Source organism: Pholcus phalangioides, unplaced genomic scaffold (assembly GCF_987345545.1).
Source record: "Pholcus phalangioides strain wild (caught in Gottingen) unplaced genomic scaffold, Ppha-v1.0 ptg000007l_1, whole genome shotgun sequence".
In the NCBI taxonomy this organism is placed as follows: Eukaryota; Metazoa; Arthropoda; class Arachnida; order Araneae; family Pholcidae; genus Pholcus; species Pholcus phalangioides.
This window is the reverse complement of record NW_028301600.1, coordinates 58,433,491-58,456,195: the sequence shown is the minus strand read 5'-3', so window position 1 is coordinate 58,456,195 and position 22,705 is coordinate 58,433,491. Positions and strand designations below refer to the sequence as shown.

General features: G+C 35.0%; 1 protein-coding gene and 2 non-coding genes across 7 annotated transcripts in view; 1 reads left to right on the top strand and 2 right to left on the bottom strand.

Annotated features, from left to right (window-relative positions):
• Positions 1-22,705, bottom strand: part of LOC149085545 (uncharacterized) — a 166,487-nt gene that overhangs the window by 79,284 nt on the left and 64,498 nt on the right. For 4 of the 5 annotated variants that reach the window (XM_089233614.1, XM_089233618.1, XM_089233615.1 and 1 more), the window contains exon 5: positions 15,223-15,345. In XM_089233614.1, coding sequence (XP_089089740.1) covers positions 15,223-15,345 — 123 coding nt within the window. Of the gene's footprint in view, positions 1-15,222; positions 15,346-16,717; positions 16,809-22,705 lie in introns of those variants that run through there. The other variant, XM_089233619.1, reaches the window with a different exon arrangement.
• Positions 11,352-11,425, bottom strand: TRNAS-GGA (transfer RNA serine (anticodon GGA)). The gene has a single exon. It is a non-coding gene; the product is annotated as a tRNA-Ser (tRNA).
• TRNAS-GGA (transfer RNA serine (anticodon GGA)) lies at positions 11,485-11,558 on the top strand. The gene has a single exon. It is a non-coding gene; the product is annotated as a tRNA-Ser (tRNA).

Below are 22,705 nucleotides of genomic sequence, written 5' to 3'. Positions count from 1 at the left end.
AAAATGTACTAGAAATACATCTTACACAATTAACAATGTGTTGAATTACCTGTTATTTTTTATATATAACAATATTAGTCAATAAAAATATTTTTCCCATATCTACATACTTCCCATTGTCAAATTCTAGCTGTAAACAATTTGTACGTCGAATTCTGGTCAACGCTATTACATTTCATTCAAGCTGATTCAAGGCTTAAATTGTAAAAGAATTAAATCTTCAATATGCCGGTGTTAAACCAGTGAGACTTTTTTTAATATATTCAAATACAATCGGCGCTCGTTTTTACTAACACGTACGGACTTGATAATTATCGCAAGTTCGTAAATGGGAGACGGTAAAAAATGAGTCAGTCGTTCACGCCTTTATTGATGATTCCCATAAAAATCTCTTATTTTTGTTTGCTTCATCGCAACATTTTGGTAAGATTCCATAGAATTAATATAGGATAACCTTTCACGTGAATCTCGCTTCTCTGAAATATTTTCAGAATGGTGGAACCACTTACCGTAGAAACAACCCTTTGCTGATCTTTGATTAGAGGACTTTCATTGTTATTTTTTGAGTCCCGTACTTTTTTTGGTAATTTCTATCTTAGTAAGAGTTCGCATAATAATTTATATCAAAATATTTTTTTCCATCCACTGTCAAGGACAATTTTTTTCCGTTTTGTCGACATTGCGAAAAAGAAAGTAAACGATCAGCAGTCGGTCAAAATAGAGTTCAATCGCGACTCTCAAATTAGAAATGGCCTATTAACCCCTTGAACGGAAATGACGAGTCCAGCTCGACATGAAATTTTATGTCTGAGCAGTGCTACCTGAAAATAAACTGCAGTTCAAGGGGTTAATAGCCTAATGTATTATAGTTGAATCCCGTTATAACGAACTCCAAGAGACCGAAGAAATCACTTCGTTATAACGAAATTTCGTTATAAAGGAATTTCCAATATTTAATATGAGCAAAAAAAAAAAAAAAATCGTTGTAGTGAAGTATACGCATGCTCATACAAATGGTCTGGAACGTTCTTTTGATCTGATAAATATCGTTTTAGATTTTCAAACTAGATTGATGGTTTTTTGCCAAACTTAGGCCCCAGCTTATGCAATTGAAACTTCGGAATGCATTAGCATTGCATTGGAAGGCTTCAGATACTGTAAATAGCAAAACTAGCAAACATTACTCTGGTGCAGTGGTTCTGAACCTTTTTTGACTCGCGGAGCTCTTTCTGGTACATAATTTCTATGGTGGAGCACTGTAGGGCCTATATTTATTTCTCACTTTCGCTACTTCACCAGCTTTCCATTCATTCACATTTTTGATGTCAACTGAATTTGCTTCCCCGCAAATCTGTTTTGCTACCACACCATACCGTTCTTTGAAACGATTCAATCAGCCAACACTTGCTTGAAAGTTTTCGCATCTAACAGCACGTGTGAATTCCAAAACCTTTTCTCACGCCAGTTGGACTTTTCTAATGCGTCAGTTGGACCGGTAACTGGCGCATTTCGATAACGAATGTCCTGAAACCAGGTAAAGGCAGCTGCATCCACATCTTGCAAATTCGAAAGTTAGATCTTTTTCCTAGGAGATCCTATAACTACTGTTTGAATTTGCAATTTCGATTTCGTCCGATTTTTTCAAAAACGTTGAAAGAGTAGATGGAAATTGACTGTTGTTTTTCGGACACTTGTTTTCGAGTTCATTATAACGGATTTTTCGTTTCGTTATACCGAAATTGCGCAATACATTGTTAATTGATACAAATTTACATACAAATTGATTTGAAGGATTGGAAAAGATTTCGTTACAACAAAATTTTCGCTATAACGGGATCCGACTGTATACCATTTCTAAAACCACCACTATATCCATTCATAATGCACAAATTGCGTTGTCAACGCATCTGCAGTTCATGGTCACCCCCGCAAACATCGAACCCTCCTTCCTGGCACATATTCACAGAAGACCTGTATTTTGGTGATGACAAATCGATGAATTTTTTTTTTTTAATACCTCTTCTCCCTTTTTCTGTTTTCTCTTAAGACACGTAGAACGGTCCAATCTGAAGTTTACTTTTGATTACAACGAACTCGGAGTTGGTTAGAAGAAGAAAATAAAATAATATATATATATAGCCGAAGAAAAACAAAGTTCATACAATAGAAAGTTGATAGAAATGAGAGTTCGTAAAATAGAGCAGATCATTAGCTTTATGGCATGCTGTTCGGGACATAGGACCAGTTCGTAAAAAAAAAAAAAGTGTTCGGAAATTGGCGGTTCGTAAAATAGAGCGTTGACTGTTTAATAAAATTTCTCATAATTTACTATCCAATCTGATGATTTAATGGAATTCAGAATTCTTCTTTTCTATGAACAATGAATGGTTTACGTTAAAACGTTGACTTTTGTATTATAAAGTGCAATTATCCGTGATTCACACACGTTTAGATGAATTCGCTCTCTGTACTTTGTAGATTTACAACCCCTGCACTTTTGCCAAGAATCGAAAATCAGAGAGGTACGTCATATAAGCTGAGAAAATTACAAGACCAGTGAGGTAAGAAAAATTCTAGTTGGGAAGTCATCTTTCTGCGGAAATTGAAAAATTCACTCTGGAAGAAGAAAGAACGTTCCTAATCATATTTGATACTAAGCGTCTTAGGAAGGACAAAATTATTCAATAATGAAGGTAGCATGTTCAATCTTTTCCAAAGCACAAACCTTTCTATCCGCAATGAAACAAAGAAATATTTCTATTAAAAAAGACGTATAGTGGTAAGGGCTTTTGGATTCATGGAAAACAATAAAACCTGAAATAAAAATTAGCAATTCAAGTTTTTGAGTGGCTTCGGTTTACAGCTTTATCACATATATTTCAATTATTCAAATATAATGACACAATATTTTTGACATGTAACGGATATAATTAAGAAAAAATATGCATTTATCTGTTGCATTTTAAAAATGCTTAGCATTTTTTAAGAGTGGATACATCTTTAACTTTCAAATCATCCACCTGACCAAACTGGGTGCATCTCAGAAAAGTGACGTAATGAAATTCATAAAAACCGGAAAAATAACCGAAATAAAACATGGTTTGCAAGGGTTAGCATCGCTAGGTCACGGGAATTTTTTTTAAGACGGGGAAAAAGAACTAAAAACAGCCCATAGATGGCGCTGACGTACACAAGTCAAAGAAAAGATATGAACAGAATGCCTCCGAATCGTTTATTACAGCAGTATCTGTTCCACATGACTAGGGCCGCAACTAGATGTTTGGTCACCCGAGGCAAGTGCGCATTTTAGTGCCCCCTTGTAATGTAGAAGGAGAGGTTTGAGAATAAAATTTGCTCCCCCTCTGGTCCAGCGCCCGGGGCACGAGACCCACCTGCTCCCCCCTACTTGTGACCCTGCACATGACAACCGCGACAGGAGATAACACATTGCAGGCGAGTCACAAATCCAGCAACGGCAGAGTGCAGCAGGTCCACATACACGGTTTACAATGATGAACTGGTTGTGGATTAGGAGCGCAAGTTCTTATAACCGTCTCATTTGCATATTTCCACTGAAGTCACTCGTACCAGTGCCACCTATCGGCTGTTTTTTGAGGTTTTTTTTCCTGTCTTAAAAAAATTTCCGTGACCTAGCGATGCTAATCCTGCAAACCGTTTTTATTTCGGTTATTTTTCTGGTTTTTATTCACTTTTAAAGTTTCTACGGACTTTTTGCCCACACTGTATAAAGACAAATACAATCGTAAATTACACAAACACACACATATACTACATGCACTATGGAACCCCAAAAATCCCCTTATTTATAATCGTTAATTTGTTAAAATTACGTGTCCCGAAAGTTTATGAAAACTGGTGAATATATATATATATGCAAATTTGAAACGCGCAATCGTGACGCAAGCTTGTTGAAACGTATAAATGCAGTAAGACGGAAGAGAATCTTTTGTTTATACAAGACGGCAAAAGGAACGTTGCTTTAACGTGATTAACAAAATTTGGAGACTGAAGTTGCAAGGTTAGCTTATTGAATATTTTTCAAAGGCTTTAAATCGATGCAAAAGCATAATAGCACAATATCGTGTTTTAGCCACTAAGATGCTCTATCATCTAAAATCACGTTCGGGAAGACCGAGATAGAAGACAGAACGTACAAAACTACATAGACACACTAGAAAATCATTTCATTCTTTGTGGTTGAATTTTAAGAGGATAGAACTGGTATTTTTCAGCATGATAATGCTCCCATGCATACATAGACTTAAGATATAAAGTATAAAATAATAGTATTATTACTCTGTGCATGCATATGTGCAACGTCGCTAAACCCTATTTCAAAATGAAAATTTGAGTCTATTGGACTGGCCACCAATGAGTTCTGATCTTAGGCTGGTATTACACGATAAAATTTTGATAAAATCCCTTTTATAAAACTTGAAAAATCTAACCAATAAGGTTATTTGTTATATTCTAGAAAATGCAACCGGTGTCCCTATTGGCTGCATTTTTCAAGTTTTATAAAAGGACTGTTACCAAACTTTTATAGTGTAATACCGGCCTTAGCCAGATAGGAAGTGTGTGGAGTATAAAGACCCATGGAGTCTATTCCAATGGTTTTTAGCTCGGTTTTTTTAGCTTCGGTTTAGTTTAGCTCGGTGAACGCCATAGAAACTGCATGGTATAATTTGGACCCAAAACTACAAAGTTTAGTTCTTTCAATGGAAGATCGCTTGTTTGATGTCGTTCAAAATAATGGAAAATGATTAGTTATTGAGTAACGTGTATTTGTCAGAAATTATGTATTTTATTATTCTATAAACTTTCGAGACCGATCTTTTCTTTCAAATGAGTTGTTGAATGCCAATCGCATCTGGTCTGTAATAAAATATTTTTCACACATTCACATCCATTTATTTTCATTCGTCTGAAAAACAACCTTTTTTGGGACGGAGTGCAGTTTAAATACTCATATCGTAGGAAGTATATGAAACCTTACAAACGTTTTTGGCAGGCACCTAAGGATAGATCCCGTTAAAGGTAATCCAATGGTATTGTATTAGTACATCCTTCGGATTGAGTACCAGGTTTGCGGCATATTTTACCAACCGTTACCTTTACGCCATATCTCAGGCAGTGCGACATGCTAAAAGTAACAATGATATACTGAAATAGATCTCATTAAGTTAAATTAAATGATACTTCACTCGTGTTGATACGTTTTTCTGCTTTGGTACTAAACTGATGGTAAGATTTCGTACGGGATTATTTACGTTATACCTCAGGAACTGCGATACTCAGACTTTAAAACTATCGGAAAATAGATCTTATTGAGGCAAGTACAATGGTACCTTGCGGGTGTTTCAACATGTCTTCTGGTTTTAGTGCAGAGCTTACGGTACAATTTGTAACGAAATAATTTTACGCGATATCACAAGATGCATTTTCAAGATGAAAATAGATCTTGTTGAGATAAATCCCACAAAACCACTTTTATTTGAAGACTCCTTCAAAATTTAGTTACCAGATCAAACAGATCGTATTACACTGTAACGAGGTTCAAAAGACTTATTTGAGATGAACATTGAGACTGTGACGACGACACATCTTCCACCCTCAAAAAACTTCAGTTTCTTAAAACTGAACCAGAAGAAACGAGCTTAAAATCGTATGAAAATGTGTGTTGTAGCATTTCTCATTTCATTTCTCAAGACTCATATCATCGACGTTACCGTTAAGAAAAGATGATAAAATTCACTTTCCCCAATCATGTTTTATCTTTTACAAATCTTCCTTTTGGGAAAAAACTCCACAAACTTGGTACTACTTCAAGACATTTCTGCTGTTAAATAGAAATTTTGGAGTACTTTGCTTCTCATTATCTTCGAGATGCCTACAAACAAAGCTCAGTAATGAAGGAAGTTGAAAAGATTTATAAGTAGCATATCGGAGTCGCATCTCTTGAAATGAATGTATGGGGCAAGCAAATCATGAGACAAAAACACTTTCTTTTACTAATGAGAAATGAAATACTAGAAACGAAAACGAAATATTAGCAATTATTTTGACGCTTTTGAGAGAATTTATCATTAAAATTTGAGAAACTAGGAAAAACACAGATATGCTAGTCTAGCTATAAAAAAACTAAAGTGAATATATTTTATTATGATACAAGACTCATTTATTTCTTTATCTGAGTACAGTAAAACCTTGGTAAGTCGTCATTTGTTTTCGGTCTCGTAAAACTTCCATAGAGCTCATTCCATAATAAATGAACCAAAAAAATGAAAATCAGTTGTATGACACACTCGGATTTTCTTCAAATTTGGTATACGTACGGGTACTCCTTAAGGTATGAAAGTACTCGAATTTTCAATGACCTGCTCTACGTATTTGCGAAGCTACATGAATTTAAATTCTGCGGAACCATTGAAAAACCCGAAAAAATGATTTCACTCATTTTTTTTTTGTACAGCGGCTGTATTGATGTAATATAGGAGAGTTAAGTATATATGAAAACAGTATTTTTTGTACATTCCGAATAAAAATACTGTAACATCTGAAAAGAAAAATAGAAAAATATCACACCTTGAAATTATCCAAATTTCTAAACTTTGATTTTTTTGAACTTCAGCCATCATTCTGAAAGAAAAAGCTTGAAGAGAACCTGCGAACCTCGAAACCTGCATGTGTTTTACGCGATTTTCAGCCTCTCAATGTGGTTTGCGACACCATGTTTCATTTCAATTTTTGTTCCCTTGATAGCTACTAACAGCCCTCTGAGTGTGTCGGTCATTAGCAGAACACCCTGTATTATGCAATCAATAGCCAAAGGCAAACTCTTTTTTAATGATTAGCTGACATCACTCTTCTAAATCTACTGAATAAGAAACCTTGGCCAAAATGGCTAAAGTTCGATTTTCTGTTCAAAGAGCACAGTTTCTAAGCTAAAATATTTCCGAAAAAGAAAGTCGAAACAAATTTATAAAGCCAGAAAGTTTCAACAAATACTAGTGTTGAAACAGAAAAAAATTAAAACTCTGGTTCTTCAAGCTTTTTTTCAGAATGATGGCTGACTTTCGGAAAAATCAGAAAGTTCAGAAATTCGGAGCTCAAGTTCGAGGTTCGATATGATTTTTCTATTTTCTTTTCAGATGTTACAGTATTTTTATTCTGAATGTACAAAAAATACTGTTTTCATAGATATTTCACACTTCTATATTACATCAATACAGTCTCTGTACAAAAAAAGAGAGCGATACCAATTTTTCGGGTTTTTCAATGGTTTAATTAATACGTAGAGCATGTCATTGAAAATTCGAGTATTTTCTTAATTTCGACAGTACGTGTACCAAATTTGAAGGAAATGTGAGTTGGTCGAGCAATCCTCATTGGTTGAGTTGCTATATGGAATAAGCCATAGACAAGTTATTAAACACTCGGTTACTCATCGCTAATTTCGGTTAACTCGTGGGAGAGTTTGAGAGAGTGGGACAGAGACTTTCTATGACTTCCTTTAAAGAAAAAGGTTGACAACAACACTGCTATATATTCAAAAGTGTTCCTAAAAGTCTTATATACAAAACGGAACAGCTCAAATAAAGTGATGCTGTTTGAGGAAGTTCATTTTCCGACTAAAAAGACGGAAGTTCCTGAAGCGTTGGGGGGGGGGGATTGTACGAGCTGGACTTTACTGCACGGTGCCCTGTGTGTTATGTATAAATTAAATACGTCATTTACATATAAAATTAATGTGCATTAATTGTGTTGTAGAGAAATACTAACTATTGTAGCATTTTCTCGGATTAGTGTAAATTAAAAAAAATACTGGTATAAGTCGTAAGTTTACCAATGCATTTAACCATAATACAGCAAGTTGAATACTTAACCCCTAAGAAGTTCAAAAAATATTTTTTTTCGTTTATTATCTATAAATTTTATTAATATTGTAGTTTTAATTCGTATTTTGATAAATACTGCATTATTTTTAAATTTATACGATATACAGGGTGCATAGCAAACAGGGTATATGCAATTTTATTGGCGAACTGTTGATCCTAGAGGCATACTTCCAATTAGAAAAAGTTTCCAAATAACGTGTAGTAGTCAGATATATCATTCGTGCTGCAAGGAGTTATATAGTCATTAAAATTAAAAAAAAAATCAAATTTTTATACAGTCCCCATGTGCACCAATACCCAATTAGAAAGCTGTTGCCCTGTTTCTCCTGATGCCAACAAAAATTCCATGTTTCCAAGAGCAATATATTCGAATACTGCTGAGATATTCGAATTCAAAAAGGGAGGAAATTTTGGAAAAAACAGCGTTAAATGCGGGTAAAACGGTTTTTCCGCATTTAGAACTGTTTTTCCGTACTTTCCTCCGTTTTTCAAATTCGAATATCTCGATGAATATTGCACTTAAAAACATGGAATGTTTTTTGTTGGCATCAGGAGAGGTAGGGTAACAACTTTCTAATTGGGTTTTAGGGCACACGAGAAGTATATAAAAAGTTAATGTTTATATTTTAATAACTATTAAACCCCTTGAAACATGAATGACATATCCGAGTACCATACGTTATTTAAAAACTTTTTTAAATTGAAAGTATACCTCTAGGATCAACAGTTCGCAGGTAAAATGTCATACTCCCTGTTTGGTATGCACCCTCTATATCCTGATTGCACATTGAAACTGTCGGCACTTTGCTTAAATCGTCACTACTCTGAAGTCGTCATAATTTCTCTAACTCGAGTGTCGACTTATCGAAGTTTTATTGTATTTTAATTTGGAGTCGTGGATGTTTTTCAGTAGACAAGTGGTTGAGGCACGGGAAATAATTCCCGAAAGAAAAACAACAACATTGTAGAAGTATTGGAAAACAACTTTATCTTACGACGCGAGTGACAACATGCTCGACTATCACCGTGAAGGCAAGCTTCAGGTAAGGCAGGTTGGATTCAAGAGATTGGCAAAGAGAAATCTTTCCCTCTCGAACCTGAGGCGACCATCGATAGATGTCGCTTTCTCAATATTTCACAGCAAAGTCCACTCTGTGTGTGTGTCCACTAAAAAAAGGACGGATGTACATGTTAATGTACAACACATGCCAGCTCACCCAAAGTTGAAAGGGGTAAGAGCATTGTGTGTGATACTAGAGTTCTATACTCTAGAAGTACTTTCTCCACAGAAAGAATTCATACAAAATTCACTCGATAGTAAATTGCCGAACGTCGATATGACCGGAGTTGGCGTGCGATAAAGAAATGTGGTGTGTGGTAAAGAAAGCAATTATAGTATAAAATATTGTAACTCAATATTAATACATGCAGTGGGCTTAATGGGAAAAAGTTACGAAATAATTATGAAGAAATTTTTATCATTAGTTGCATTCAATGTGCTCGAGACAAAATATTTCTACAACTTGGAACAACAAAAAATTGAAAATTGATAGTCTAAACACGAAGGAAAAACACCAAGACTATAGTGCTCTAGCGCATAAATGGGGCTATTTATCACTCGAAGTAGTGGACGACCAGCCTAAGAGGACACCCAACCCCCACATTAAATTTATATTTTTATTTTCAATTTTTTTTATCAACTTATTCTTTGCTCTCTACGTTCTCAACAACGTAGTTCTCCCCGTTTTTCAGAAATATTTCTCACCCCGCCCCCTCAACAGACTGCATGTATGGTCCCTACGTATATTTTTTAGTTTAATATGTGCTTTATTTATTCGAATTTCCTTTTCAAACTTTAATTCTAGATTTGTATCCAGTCTTGAAGTACCTTAATTTCACACAACTACGGCCAAAACACCCGTGCTCACTAAAACATCGATAATCGAAATGCTAACAACATCTAGTGAACTATTTAATTACTAAATCAAAGAGCATAGATAGTGTAATATGGAGATGGGGTCAGGACGCCCTCACTTCGATACTCTCCCGCGAATCAGCTGTTAGTTGGGGGTTATGAATGTCAGCTGCAAACTTTCTCGGCTACAAGTTACTACAAGCTGTTCTGCGCTATTGATGTTCTGTATTACAGTAATTTAGAACTTACATATGTTACATAAACATTTTTACTGTTGCGTGCGTATAAAAATAATAGAAAATTTTACTTTGCTCTCAACTATGGCTTAACCATTTTTATGGGCCACAAGCTGTTACCTGCAGCATCGCTCGCGTGGATTTGGTAATCTGAAAATTACTCGTCGATGATTCCCCCATGTAACATTTGAACCCCTCACGACCCCCTTGGGGGATGAATTTTCAGAAATCCCGTCTTAGGGGGTATTTACATTATAAAATACAATATTGACTAAATTTCATATTTATGGCGTCAGCAATTTCGCCTCAGTGATGATTGCTCCATATAACCTTTGTAGCCCACTCCCTAAGGGACTGAATTTTGGAAAATCCCTTTCTTAGTGAATCTCTTACATTACAATACAAAAATACTAACCAAATTAATACGATCCCCCCATCTATTGAATCCCCTTATGACCCCCTTAGCGGTCAAATTTCGAAAAACCCTCCCATAGTCATGAAACGAAACTTCCAACCAAATTTCATGATGAGCTTCAGCGGTTTTTGCTCAGCGTGATTTCTCTATGAATCCCCCTTCCTTTTTGACCCCCTTAGGGGTCAAATTTAGGAAAACTTCTTTTTCATCTTCTTCTAGCAAAGATGATAAAGATGGATATGTGATATAGTCGAAGTAGATTCTTTCAACAATGGTTCGTAAGCAATTTATAACACGAAATATATTAATACTTGATCTTTCTACAGGCAATATCAGCAAAAACATTTTTTTTGGAATAGCTTGAATATACAGAAGTTATGATGATTAATCTAGAAAATGGTGTTATTTTGGACCATAGTTGTGTGAAATTACGGTAAGTTTTTTTGTTCTTCCAAGAAAGTATTATATTGACATTTATGAGATTACGCTAACAAAAGATCGATTTCAGGTGTTGTAGCGTTCATCACTACTTTAGGTAAGCACTTTCTATCTCTCTCTCTCTCAAGTTTGCTCAAGAATTTTTTCATTACGTGAGGGAAAATTGGATTGTGGAAGATGGTATCATATTTTATTTTTTTCTATGCTTGCGATACTCCAATTCCTACTTCAGTCGTAACGAGATTTACAAACATAATTATAGCTGACGACACAGAAACAAATGTCGATGTCTTAAGGGAAACTAGCGTCTGCCAGAATTCATTAAATAATTTAATTTACACAATGATGACGTCACTCTCCGCTATCATACGAAGGTTTTAACAACTGGATGTTGCGAAGATATATTTTGGAAAGAGAGAAAATTCAACTGCCCCTGCGGGGAATCGAACCCACGTCCTTTCACTTTCCGGGTGAACGCCCTAGACCACTAGACTACAGAGGCACAGAATTTCTCAATCTTTCCTAGGAATCCTTTCAATAGGTAAGATTGAGAAATTCTGTGCCTCTGTAGTCTAGTGGTCTAGGGCGTTCACCCGGAAAGTGAAAGGACGTGGGTTCGATTCCCCGCAGGGGCAGTTGAATTTTCTCTCTTTCCAAAATATATCTTCGAAACATCCAGTTGTTAAAACCTTCGTAATTTAATTTATCCCAAGATGCAAACATGTAAGGATTATAGTAACTAATTATAAAAAAAGTTGTTTTTCCTATACATATGTACAGGGTGGTAACTATCGACCGCCTAATTCACACACGTGATTCCTCGTGAAAAAGTGATACGAAAAAAGTGTTTTCAGTTTTTGATTTGACCCATAATAAATGAGTTATAACGCTTTAAAAATTGGTGACGTCACTTCAAAATCCTGCCAAATCTATCGAATGTATAACTTGGGGGTTTTTTTAAACTGAACAATGATATAACCCTAAAAAACATAAAGCAAACTAGTTTTTCCCCTCTCTTGTGTGTGTGTACTTCCCAAATTTTTACGAGGTTGTTAATTATTACGATTTTTTGAGACTGCAGTTTTTGAGTTCATCCGTGAGATAAAAAAAAACTACTCCCGCCTCAAAAATTTTGAAGAAATGTTTACTCGTCATGTGTTAAAAAAATCTCAGATTAATTATACTTTCAAAAATTAACCCATGCGAAGTATTTTTTTAAAAAATGTTGAATTTCAGATTTTCGAAACTTACATTTTTTCAAACTTTGACATTCATAAAATTCTAACGAATGATCAGGTATCGAAGTTCATTTTACTAACACATGTCGTATAAATATTTCTATAAAATTTCAGAATTTTCGGTGTATAGATTTTTTTAAATCTTACGGATGGCTACAAAAACTACAATTTGAGAAAATCGCGTTCAAAGTGGTTTTTCTTGTTCACGTTTACACTATAATTCACTAATTTTTAATTTTATTTTTTGAAAACAAAAATCAACCTGATTAAACACGAAACTTGAATTTGATTTTCACAATTGAATGAAATATTTTTCAAAGTCATGTTCAAAAAACCGAATCAGGGATCGTGACAACCCTTAAATGAATAAAGTATTAGGAACAATTTTGAGATGAAATTTTTTTTTTTTCAGTTCCAATTCGGAAGTTTTGGAAAACTGACATGTGTTATCACAACTATCTGCAACCAAAATTAGCTTAACACAATAAGCATGTTGAATGAAATTGATCATAATTACAAATTGCCATGAAGAAGTCTAACAATTACGGTTTAAAATCTTTTCGGAATCTCATTTATGTTACGAATGTGCGTATGAAACAATATGCCCCTACTCAAAACCATATTTAGAAGAACAAACAGTAAAAAGATGCCTTTCATTTTTTTTGAAAATTGAGAGTTGGAGGCATGATTTTTCGGAAAAAAAATAAGAAACGAAATATAAAAGCATTTCAAAGGAGAAGCAAAATTGGTAGTGCCTAGGGTAGTGACAGCCTGATGTCCGTCTCTGTTAAGAGGGGCACCCGCTTCCTTATAAATACGCCCCAGAATAAAACTGCATCTAAAAAGATGACCAAGTTCTGAGCGAATCATGGAGGTTATAATAAATTTCGATCAACATCTTTCTTGTAGAAAGGTAAATTTATTCACATTTCAGCGCGATAAAGAGCGATTGCACAAGGAAAATTGAAAATCTTCATTGCAAAATGTAGAATTTGGTATGTAAATGACACTATATGAATAATCAATAGAAAAAAATAATCCGAAATCACTAATTATATTGAATATGCCAATTAATGAAATAACTACTTTGATTACAAGTTTCTGACTGAATCGTTATTACTTTACTGTTCCCATCAGTCACCTTCGTCAAGCTATCATTTTTAAATCCTTCATTGAAGCTTTTTTTTTTACGCGTCTCTTTCGATGAAATTTTAAAATAACAAAAAAAAATTTCCCCTGTTTTATTGACTAACATGTGATGTAATTAGAAAGACGGTAAAAAAACGATCGCGCATTAAACACTATGCACTGTATGCATCTCCCCTCCGAAGTTTTTACTAAATAGTGGAGGTGAACAAATTGCCACATTTTGGGAAAAAAATGTTGATTTGGTCAAAAAAAATTTCAAATAGATCTCATTTGTCTAACACTTTAAAAATCTGGTGATACATTTGCTAATATAGTGGACGAAGCTAACACGTAAGCTACACGTAATAACAAGGTTATAATATCACACTACATTGAGAGAAAAGGCGCCAATCATGAAAAAAAAACTTGACTTTAACTGGGATTGGATATTTCAGTCTATTTTCAAGAAGTGGCAACCTGCTGCTGGCGGAGAAATTTACTTTCATTGGGTGTTTGGCACGTAACTGATCATTAGAAAAATGACACGTCACAAAAACTCAAAACGTTATTTCTTCTTTAATATTCGTCCGATCCTAAAACGGAAAACACTTTTCCGTATTAGTTTTTCACGAGGAATTACGTATGCGATTATTGAGTGGTGGGTAGTTACCACCCTGTATAAGTTATGGCATGAACACGTCTCTCAAAGCCCAACCAATACACATTCAGGAAAAAAGTGACTCTTTGTATAAAAATTTAATTTCTGAGTAACACCTATTACAAATTTCAATATCATTTAGTAATGTCATCACTGTGACAAAAACGTTGTACGTAGTATACAGGCCATCTGTAATTAAAGAACTCTATTTCAAAGCTGCCTACAGCCGTAATCAGTCATAAAAAAAATGTGAAATTCTGTGAATGACTTAATAAAGGGATCGGAATTTCTTACTCTCTCTCTCAGCGGGAAAAAAATAGTTTCAAATATAACAACCAAATGACGTTTTATTTATAAATTGCACATTTAGCCACACTTTTTATTTGTACAATTTTTATTACAGCAAAATATATTCCAAATGCGGCCATGATTTTCAGCTACCAACTGAAATCTCAAGATGGCATGTTCCACAACTGAGCAAAGCGAATGTGTAAATGATGAGCACGTGCTCATCATCGCACGTGCTGTAAAACTCTGCCTTCAAGATCAGGTCAAGTTCTTGAGTTGTCACGACTTATCAGATGTTTCAAATGCCCCAAACCCAAAAATCTCATGGATTGAGGTCTGGGGAGGCCACACATTAGTATAGTGCTGGTTGATGACACGTTCTTGGGTAAAATGTCTTTTAAGTTCATTATGAGTAGCAAGCACATTGAAAACAAGACCTCCGTAAATGTTTCCAGATTTTGTAACAGCTGCTGTGCGACGTGGGAAAAAAATGTACACGTATAAAAGTTTTCAAAGTAATACGCTCCCTGGTAGTGATATTTGAAATTAATTTTGTTTTCATTGAAAGAAATTCCTTTGAAGGCAGCTTTGAAATAGAGTACTTTAATTATGGACACCCTGTATTTAAAACAAATAAAACTGAAGTGGCACTTTTCCGATTCATCTAATTAGTTGTAAAATTCATTTTTAGATAACTGTTTTCGGTTCAGTTTGCATAAAATACTGTTTATCAAAAGAATTATAGCTGTTTATACTACAGAAAGCATTGCATCCCCTATTTCCTTTTTGTATTTCAAAACTAATTGTAAAGCTCTGGTTTTTGATGTGATACCGCAACATAAAGGAAAAGCACACTATGTTACCGAATAGTCGAAATGATTGAAATTGGGAGAGACACAGTATGGCAGTAATTTCACGCAGCATGAACTAAATCCAATTAAACAAGCGTAGATGTAGAAATCAATGGTGTTTGCAGAATGGAAGTACCTGTGCAAGTTCTTCCGTCAGCGTTCAGCAAATATCCTGGATTACAACGGCAGTAGTAACTTCCTGGTGTATTGCAGCAATTATGATGACAACCTCCGTTATTTGTCATGCATTCGTTGACGTCTGGGTAAAAAAATTATACATTACTAATATTTAATGATTTGATGTGAAAGATCAGAGAGAAATCAAAACATTTTATGGATAAATTAGAGAAAATGTTTTCAAAGCTATATCTAATGAAGTACGGAGCAAGTGTTCAAATTTACGATTTCTCACGTGCTCTATTTAATGCATTTCATTCGATCAAATACAAGAAAAACAAAAAGTATTTACCGTTTTCGATCGTTAAAAAAAATACAGCAATTATTGTTATTGGGCTAGTCAAGGACACTAGCCCAATGACCGTGGGCTAAATTATAAAAAAAATGACCGCGAGCTAAATTAAAAAAAAATGACCGCGGGCTAAATTAAAAAAAAAATGACCGCGGGCTAAATTAAAAAAAAATGACCGTGGGCTAAATTAAAATATTTTTTTAAAATTTAGTTCATCAAAATTTGGAGATATACCATTATGCACTGAAGATGATTGCACAGCTGCAGACAAAACGTATGATTTTATTCTGAATTTCGTACCCACGACTAAATAACCCAAGTGATTCGAACCCCTTTTTTTTAATATGCTGGCGAAAAAATTTAAAATTTCTACATTGAAAATTTAGCAGATATTTAACTCAACGTTCAATCTGAACGAACACTTTAACGCCATAACCTGGGACGCTGAATAGATACTTGAGTTTATCATCACTTTTTTCTTTTTTTTCTCTCGGCAAGTACATCAACGTTAAAAATTTCCGGTATCTCTTGGGAAAGGCTGTCGAAAATGTTGAACATTTTACATTTACACAGTACCAAGTAAAAGATCTCGGAGAGGTTGAGGAAGTTTGTTGCCCATTAGAGAAGTTTCAGAGCTTGGTGGTTCTTTTCATTGTTGAAGAAAAAGGAAGAGAAAAAGTCCTTAAAAATCAGGTTAACGCAGAGTAAAGTCAGTTTTGCGCTCTTAATTACTTTAGGGAATCGCCTACTCATTAACCGATATGAAGGGGTTGTGTCCTAATCTAGTAGTGAAGATTCATTAAAACTATGTAAAAATTTAATACTAGCCTGCACTTCGTATCCAGAAGTACACTACCGTTTTAACTTTGCAGAGTGGCAACCGACTCGTTCTAGGTTCATACCACGGACTACACTCTCATGACCATTCAACCCATCGTACCTTAATCCTATATCACAGTTAATGCACCCGTTGAGAATGTTTGGTGGAAATATCCATATTTGTATTTCAACACCTGAGGCACTAGTCATGGGCCAAAAAAGGCACTACAAGCTATTGGTGAGTGCGTGTAATACTTTTTTTACTTATTTACAATATTAAAAAAAGTTTCTGGTGTCAAAAAAAAAAAAGAAATTTCTTCAAAAAAATGCAAATTTTTCTCACCGTCACAGATGGTGTGGAGGGCTTCCTAATATGTTAGTATAGCTCATATAAGGAAGTTCATTAAGATCAATTTCATCCACTTTTGTTTCAAACTCGAAGGCGGTGTGAAAGTAGTATAGTAACAGACATTCACACTGACACTCATTCTAAAACCAGATGCTTCTTTAAAGGGAAAAAAAAACCGAAATAAATATTCAGAATTTTAAATCACCAAAAAGTCTTTGGACTGAATCCCAGTAAAGTACATCAGTATCGCTTGTAAATGTAACATGCTGTTATCAGTGTCGGTGAAATCAAAAGTAAATGCTGCGTTTTGCCGCTGGCTACGCCAGCGGGTTGGCCTTGTTCTGACTTCGTAATGTTCCTTGCCAAGAATGGGGTACGAGAGCTAGAAATAAGAATGCCTGTGAGCAGAAACCTATTACGTACGAGAGATTCTCTGCATTCTGTTCCATTAGTAAACGATATGCAAAAAATCAGTTGAAATTTAATGGCATTTAATAAGAGAATTGTTACGGAAGGAAAATCATTTCACATACTCCAATGCTATTATGACATCAATATCGGGATCACGATACAAATGCGAGGTTAAATGAACTTTAAAGTTCGATTAATCAATTCCATGTTTAATTTCTATATTGATTCACAACATGCCTAACACATTTCATGAAGTCTTGGGTGAAATACTATTTGTGAAACCATACATATTTCAACTTCATTGCATCTTACGAGATCATTTAGTAAATTTATAGATAAATAACATGTTCAACAAATTTAAACTTTTGTTGAACATTGAAGTTATTTACAGATTTTTTCGATCGATGAATATGAAAATTACAAATAAAGCTGAAATTTCCGAGAAAACCGACCACTTTTTTTTCACTTATGCAGTGAAACCTCGTTAGCGGGTCACCCGAATAATGTGTCACTTCACTTACCGGGTCACTTTTTTGGAAAATCCGATTATCCTCAAAGGCACTTTAATGTTGTTCTTATAATGCGTCTTTAAACTCCGCTTAAGGGGTCACTTTTGTGAAAGAAACCCTTCAAAAATTTTCATGTATATATAAATTAGAAATTCTTCATACAATAACTTCAACGGTCACTTATTGGTGGTTTCCCGCCATCCTGCAGAGCATAGCCCAATATGTAAAGCTTAGTTGGGGATGAGTAGCTCGGCCAAGAGGCCCGGCTCGAGGATACAGAAAGGCCCAAGACCAAGATTCCCAATTTTTATCTAGTCTTGATGAAACTTTAAAAATGAATAAAAACCGGAAAAATAACCGAAATAAAACACGGTTTGCAGGGTTAGCATCGCTAGGTCAACATACCAAAAGCATTCTCTTAACCTAGAAAACATTTCAGGTATAGCATACTGCAAACAAAGACCTGGAAAAATGAAGGCAAAACTGACTTATTTGCACAATATGTATTGCATGAAGGTGATATCTTGATGCTTTTTTTCACAGAAGTCCATGGGAAAAATTTATTGTTGAGAAATAATTACATCAAATGCGAATAATTACATTAATGGTCTATAGCAGTGTTTCCCACAAGTGTCAATCAAATAGTCCAGGGGAGCGGAAGAAGCTGTGGTTATAATATGGGTTGGCTTTAGTTTAGAAGCGATGAGAAAAAAATTCTGAAGAGAAGGGAGACGGAACAAGTTTTTTTTTGGCAAACTATGGTTTACAGCTTAAGAAGCTTCAGCTGTTTGTGACAAATTTTCCTATTTTAAGAGCAAAATTGTCTTATTTAAAAACAATATATTTTTCTAATAAAATTGCATGGAATATGTTCTTCAAATTATTGAATGTTCACTTTTTCTCTTATTTTTGGATCACTAGATGGCTTTTGATGAAAAATTGTTGTGTTCGGTACAAAAACAGAAATCCGCACTGTTTTAACAGCATCAAATCTCTACCTATTTAAAGACTATGCAAAAAGCATGTTGATTGATAAGTGAAATTCACGAACTTTTTTTTAGTTGCTTCTTTTTTATTGCATAATTACTGATATGAAAACTTTGAATGGACACCATTAGCATGAACTTAAATAATGCGAGCGAAATAAATTAAATTAATAAAAAAAATGCATGAATGTTCTATGTATCCTGTATGTGCTGCACTTCAAGAAATTTTCAAAATTCTTCAGGAAATATCGACCAAAAATTATACTCTTTCCATATTGAACTTAATTATGTGCTGCATAAGCTTATTTTGTCTAGGACAATTTCTAATGCAATTTATGCATACATAACTGTTACATAATCTAATTTGGAGACCTTGCTTATAACATACACTTCTTGAATCACCAAGCAGGTATGCTATAAGTGAACTCAGCCGTATTCTTCCGTTTCAACTCACACCCTCCATCAGGCAGTAGATAACTTAGCGATAGGCTCGAGTTATCGGTTATTTCACTTCAGCATCACGATTGCACTAGAGGAACATTCTGGCCATAGGCGGACTTAGACTTGGAAGTCTGGGGGGGGGGGCAAGATGATGATGATGTCAATTCATATATAGATTAGATCAGTGGACTCCACCTTTGACGCTGGGGTTATCATAACCCCAGCCCATGTTCATCTCTGCCCATGATTCTGGCCGATACAGCAAAAGTGTCTATTGTTCGGGATCATTAGAAACAACTGAAGTATATTTTACTAGTAAGGCCTGGATTACACTATGAATGTTTTATAAAATATTTTTTACAAAACTTGAAAAAAACCAACCAATAAGCTTATTGGTTACATTCACTCGAGTGTAACCGGTACGCTTATTGGCTGTTTTTTTTTTCAAGTTTTCTCTTAAACTTTTATAGCGTAATCCCGGCCTAAGAATGAGATGACGTTCTGCACACATTTCGAAGGTGTGATACTGACACTTGAACTGTTATTATGTATGCTGTATGCACATTTACGGTATTTATTATAAAGTTCTCCAACACAGTCCTGCTCGATATCGGGGAATGGCTAGAACTGACAACCGCGATAGAGTCGGAGCTGTATGCTCCGGCTGGAAAGAAAGCAAAAAGCCTATCACACTACCCTATCTATGAAGGGTGTGAAGTGCTGTTTACAACAAGATGTGCGTGCACAGCAAACATCGGGCCGATTTTTTTTAAGTGCATACACTTCTTTTGTATAGCATGATCCTCATATATCATTCTCAAATCCATAACCTGAGAGACAATGTCACGTCGAATGAACGGTCTGTCCTTCCCTTAAAACGAGGACCAACTAGCAAGTATTGTTCACACCTCGCGATCAGGGGTACATCAACATCACATTGAAACCGATTATCCAGTGTCACAGTGTAGCTGAACGCACAATGCGAAATAAATTTATAAAGCTCGGAGAGAACAAGATGTTTGTTTTAAATCTCACTTTCAAATTTCGTCGTATTTTTATACATTCCTTCACGGTATAGCATTTTGTTTCCGTCAGGCAGTGTAGATATGAGAAGAGCTATGAATTAAGTTTAATATCACAAAAAAGGTGAAAATCGGACAAACAGCTTCGAAAATTCTATAAATCGAAAAGTATGAGTGAAGATTAAAGACCGGTTATAGAATTAGAAAAAATCTTCTATCTCTCCGATTCCAAAATTTTGTCAGGTCGTTATACAACTCGACATGATTTTCACGGAAAGAAACACGAGAATATTTTTTCAATAATGAAAAAGTTTATTGCCAGAAATAGCAAATGTAATTATTCCAGCAATAAAAATTTTCACTATTAAAAATAACCCGTCTCTTTCTGAGTAAACCACATCGAGCGAGCACGCGCTCCTGTCTATACTTTTAGGATTATTGTATTTTTAAATTTTTTGGTTACTTTTGGATCTATATAATTATATCATGAAAAGTGAGTGTTTTTCAGAAAAAGACAAAAGATATCATCTGAGATAGTGATTACACCTTTCTCAGTGTACCTTATTAATTTCACAACTGAAACGATTGTCATTTCTGGATTGCCCGAGTCCGACATTGGATAATTAACTGTAACCAGTAAGAAAGAAAAAGTCTAGTGTAGATTCACATTGCAGCCGATATTAATATTCTAGTTCGGGGCGGCCAGAAGCTCGCCTGCGAGGTGATTATATGAGGCCCGCGACAAGTTGAAAAACTATTATATTTTTAATATTAGTTTTGATTGACGAAAAAGTTGTGGTTAATGTAGGAAAAAAAAAAAAATATTTTCAACGCACAAACAAAACCTCTTTGACACACAGGTCACATGACTGATTTCAAAAACCTACAGTGAGAGTTATGGAAGTAACAGTAGCAGATTTTCTTGTGCGATCATCAAAGGTCAGTGATGGTAATCTCGACGAGCGAAATTTCCCTCCAAAATTTCCTTTTTAAGTAAGTTTTTCATAAAAGTTCAAACTAATGTACTGTCGTCTATTTGTAAAAATCTTCAGTCAGTATTTAGGTGTAAAAAAAGCAAACTAGAAAAGCATTGCACAAAATTCAGGAAAAAAAAAGTCAAAATATCAAATTATTTTTTTGTTTGATAAACTTTGAACGTTTTATGAAGTATTATTCTCTAATCTAGTTGGAGCATCGACATTCATAATTTGCTGAAAGAAAAAAATGATGAAAAGTTTTCTTGACAACTAATAAATTTTAGTCAACAAAACTAAAAAAATACCTGAGGTATACAAGATTTGGCCGAGCTGAGAGAAACGGACATCAACTCGAGGGCTAAAAAACCACAACCAGAACAATCTCAGAAGATTACAAACATCACATTTCTATCGCGAAATGCTTGGAAAAAGTTTTTCAATCATAAAGAAATCCAAGTCCAAAATCCCGCCATCAGTGGAAATTTTTCTGAGACAGCACATAAAGGATTAACCGACTTCGTTGAATCTAATGAGTTGCCGAGAAACTTGGAAAAAATCAGATGTGTCAACCGTAAAAAAATTTACAAGGCCAGTTTTGTGGAACTGCAGAGTGAATCTCCCGACACTTTGTCAAAAACTCTGGAAGAATTTTATCCAGTGAGGACTTAAATGGAAGCAGCCCGGTCATCAACAAGCAGACCAAGTTCACCACCGAAGTTGTAACTAATACACTTGTAATCAGGAGACCCGTCTATTTCCCCGGACTCTGATTCTGCAGCCAGCTCCAACTCAACATATCACATATCCGAGTTTGCAAAGTCCCTCCTTGAAGATGCTGCTCAAAGGAGTGCTGCTCAAAGGAGATAAAAAACAATCCTGGACAAATTTCTCACTGAAGATGGGAATATTCTCGTCAAGCAATATGACGTTGAGCCAAGAGTTGACTTTGAACTCTAAAAAAATTATTTATTCCAGAAATGTTTCTTCTAAGTAATTTTTGGAATTATAATAATTTGTAATTTCCCGATTTTGACGATATTTCCATGTGCAAACACATACTGACGTACATTAAATACACCTTTCTAGGCTGTTTATTAGCCCGTCTGTAATCCCACCATCAGCCCTGAGGGGTGGGCAGGAGGACGAAAATTTGAGTCTGGTCTGGTAAGAAATTGTAGCTCACGCTGCAGCTATTTATGAAGTTTCTTTCTACGTTGATTTCACTGTCTATATGGGAGAACATATAAATACTCGTTTCGAAAAATGAAGAGAATTCAGTTAATATAATTCATTAATAATTATTTATAATTAGTATTTAGTTAAATTAAGAGTTTGGTTTATTAGTTAATAAATCCCGTCAAAATGTTTGTGGCCGCCGATGCCATGGCAAGCAATTATACTGGGTGCGGCTTATATGCTGGAGTTCTCTTCCCCTTTGCATGCGGCTTACATACCGGAGTGACTGAGTCTGACAATTATGTTGGTCCTCAAACAGAGAAGTTGGCCACCCCTGTTCTAGTTCGTTGAACCATAATTTCAAAAGTTAATCCTTTATCGCTCCACAAAGCAATGTTTAAATTAAAACAGACGTTTGAACCAGAGATTTTAATAATTCAGAATTTTTGTGGTTTCATTT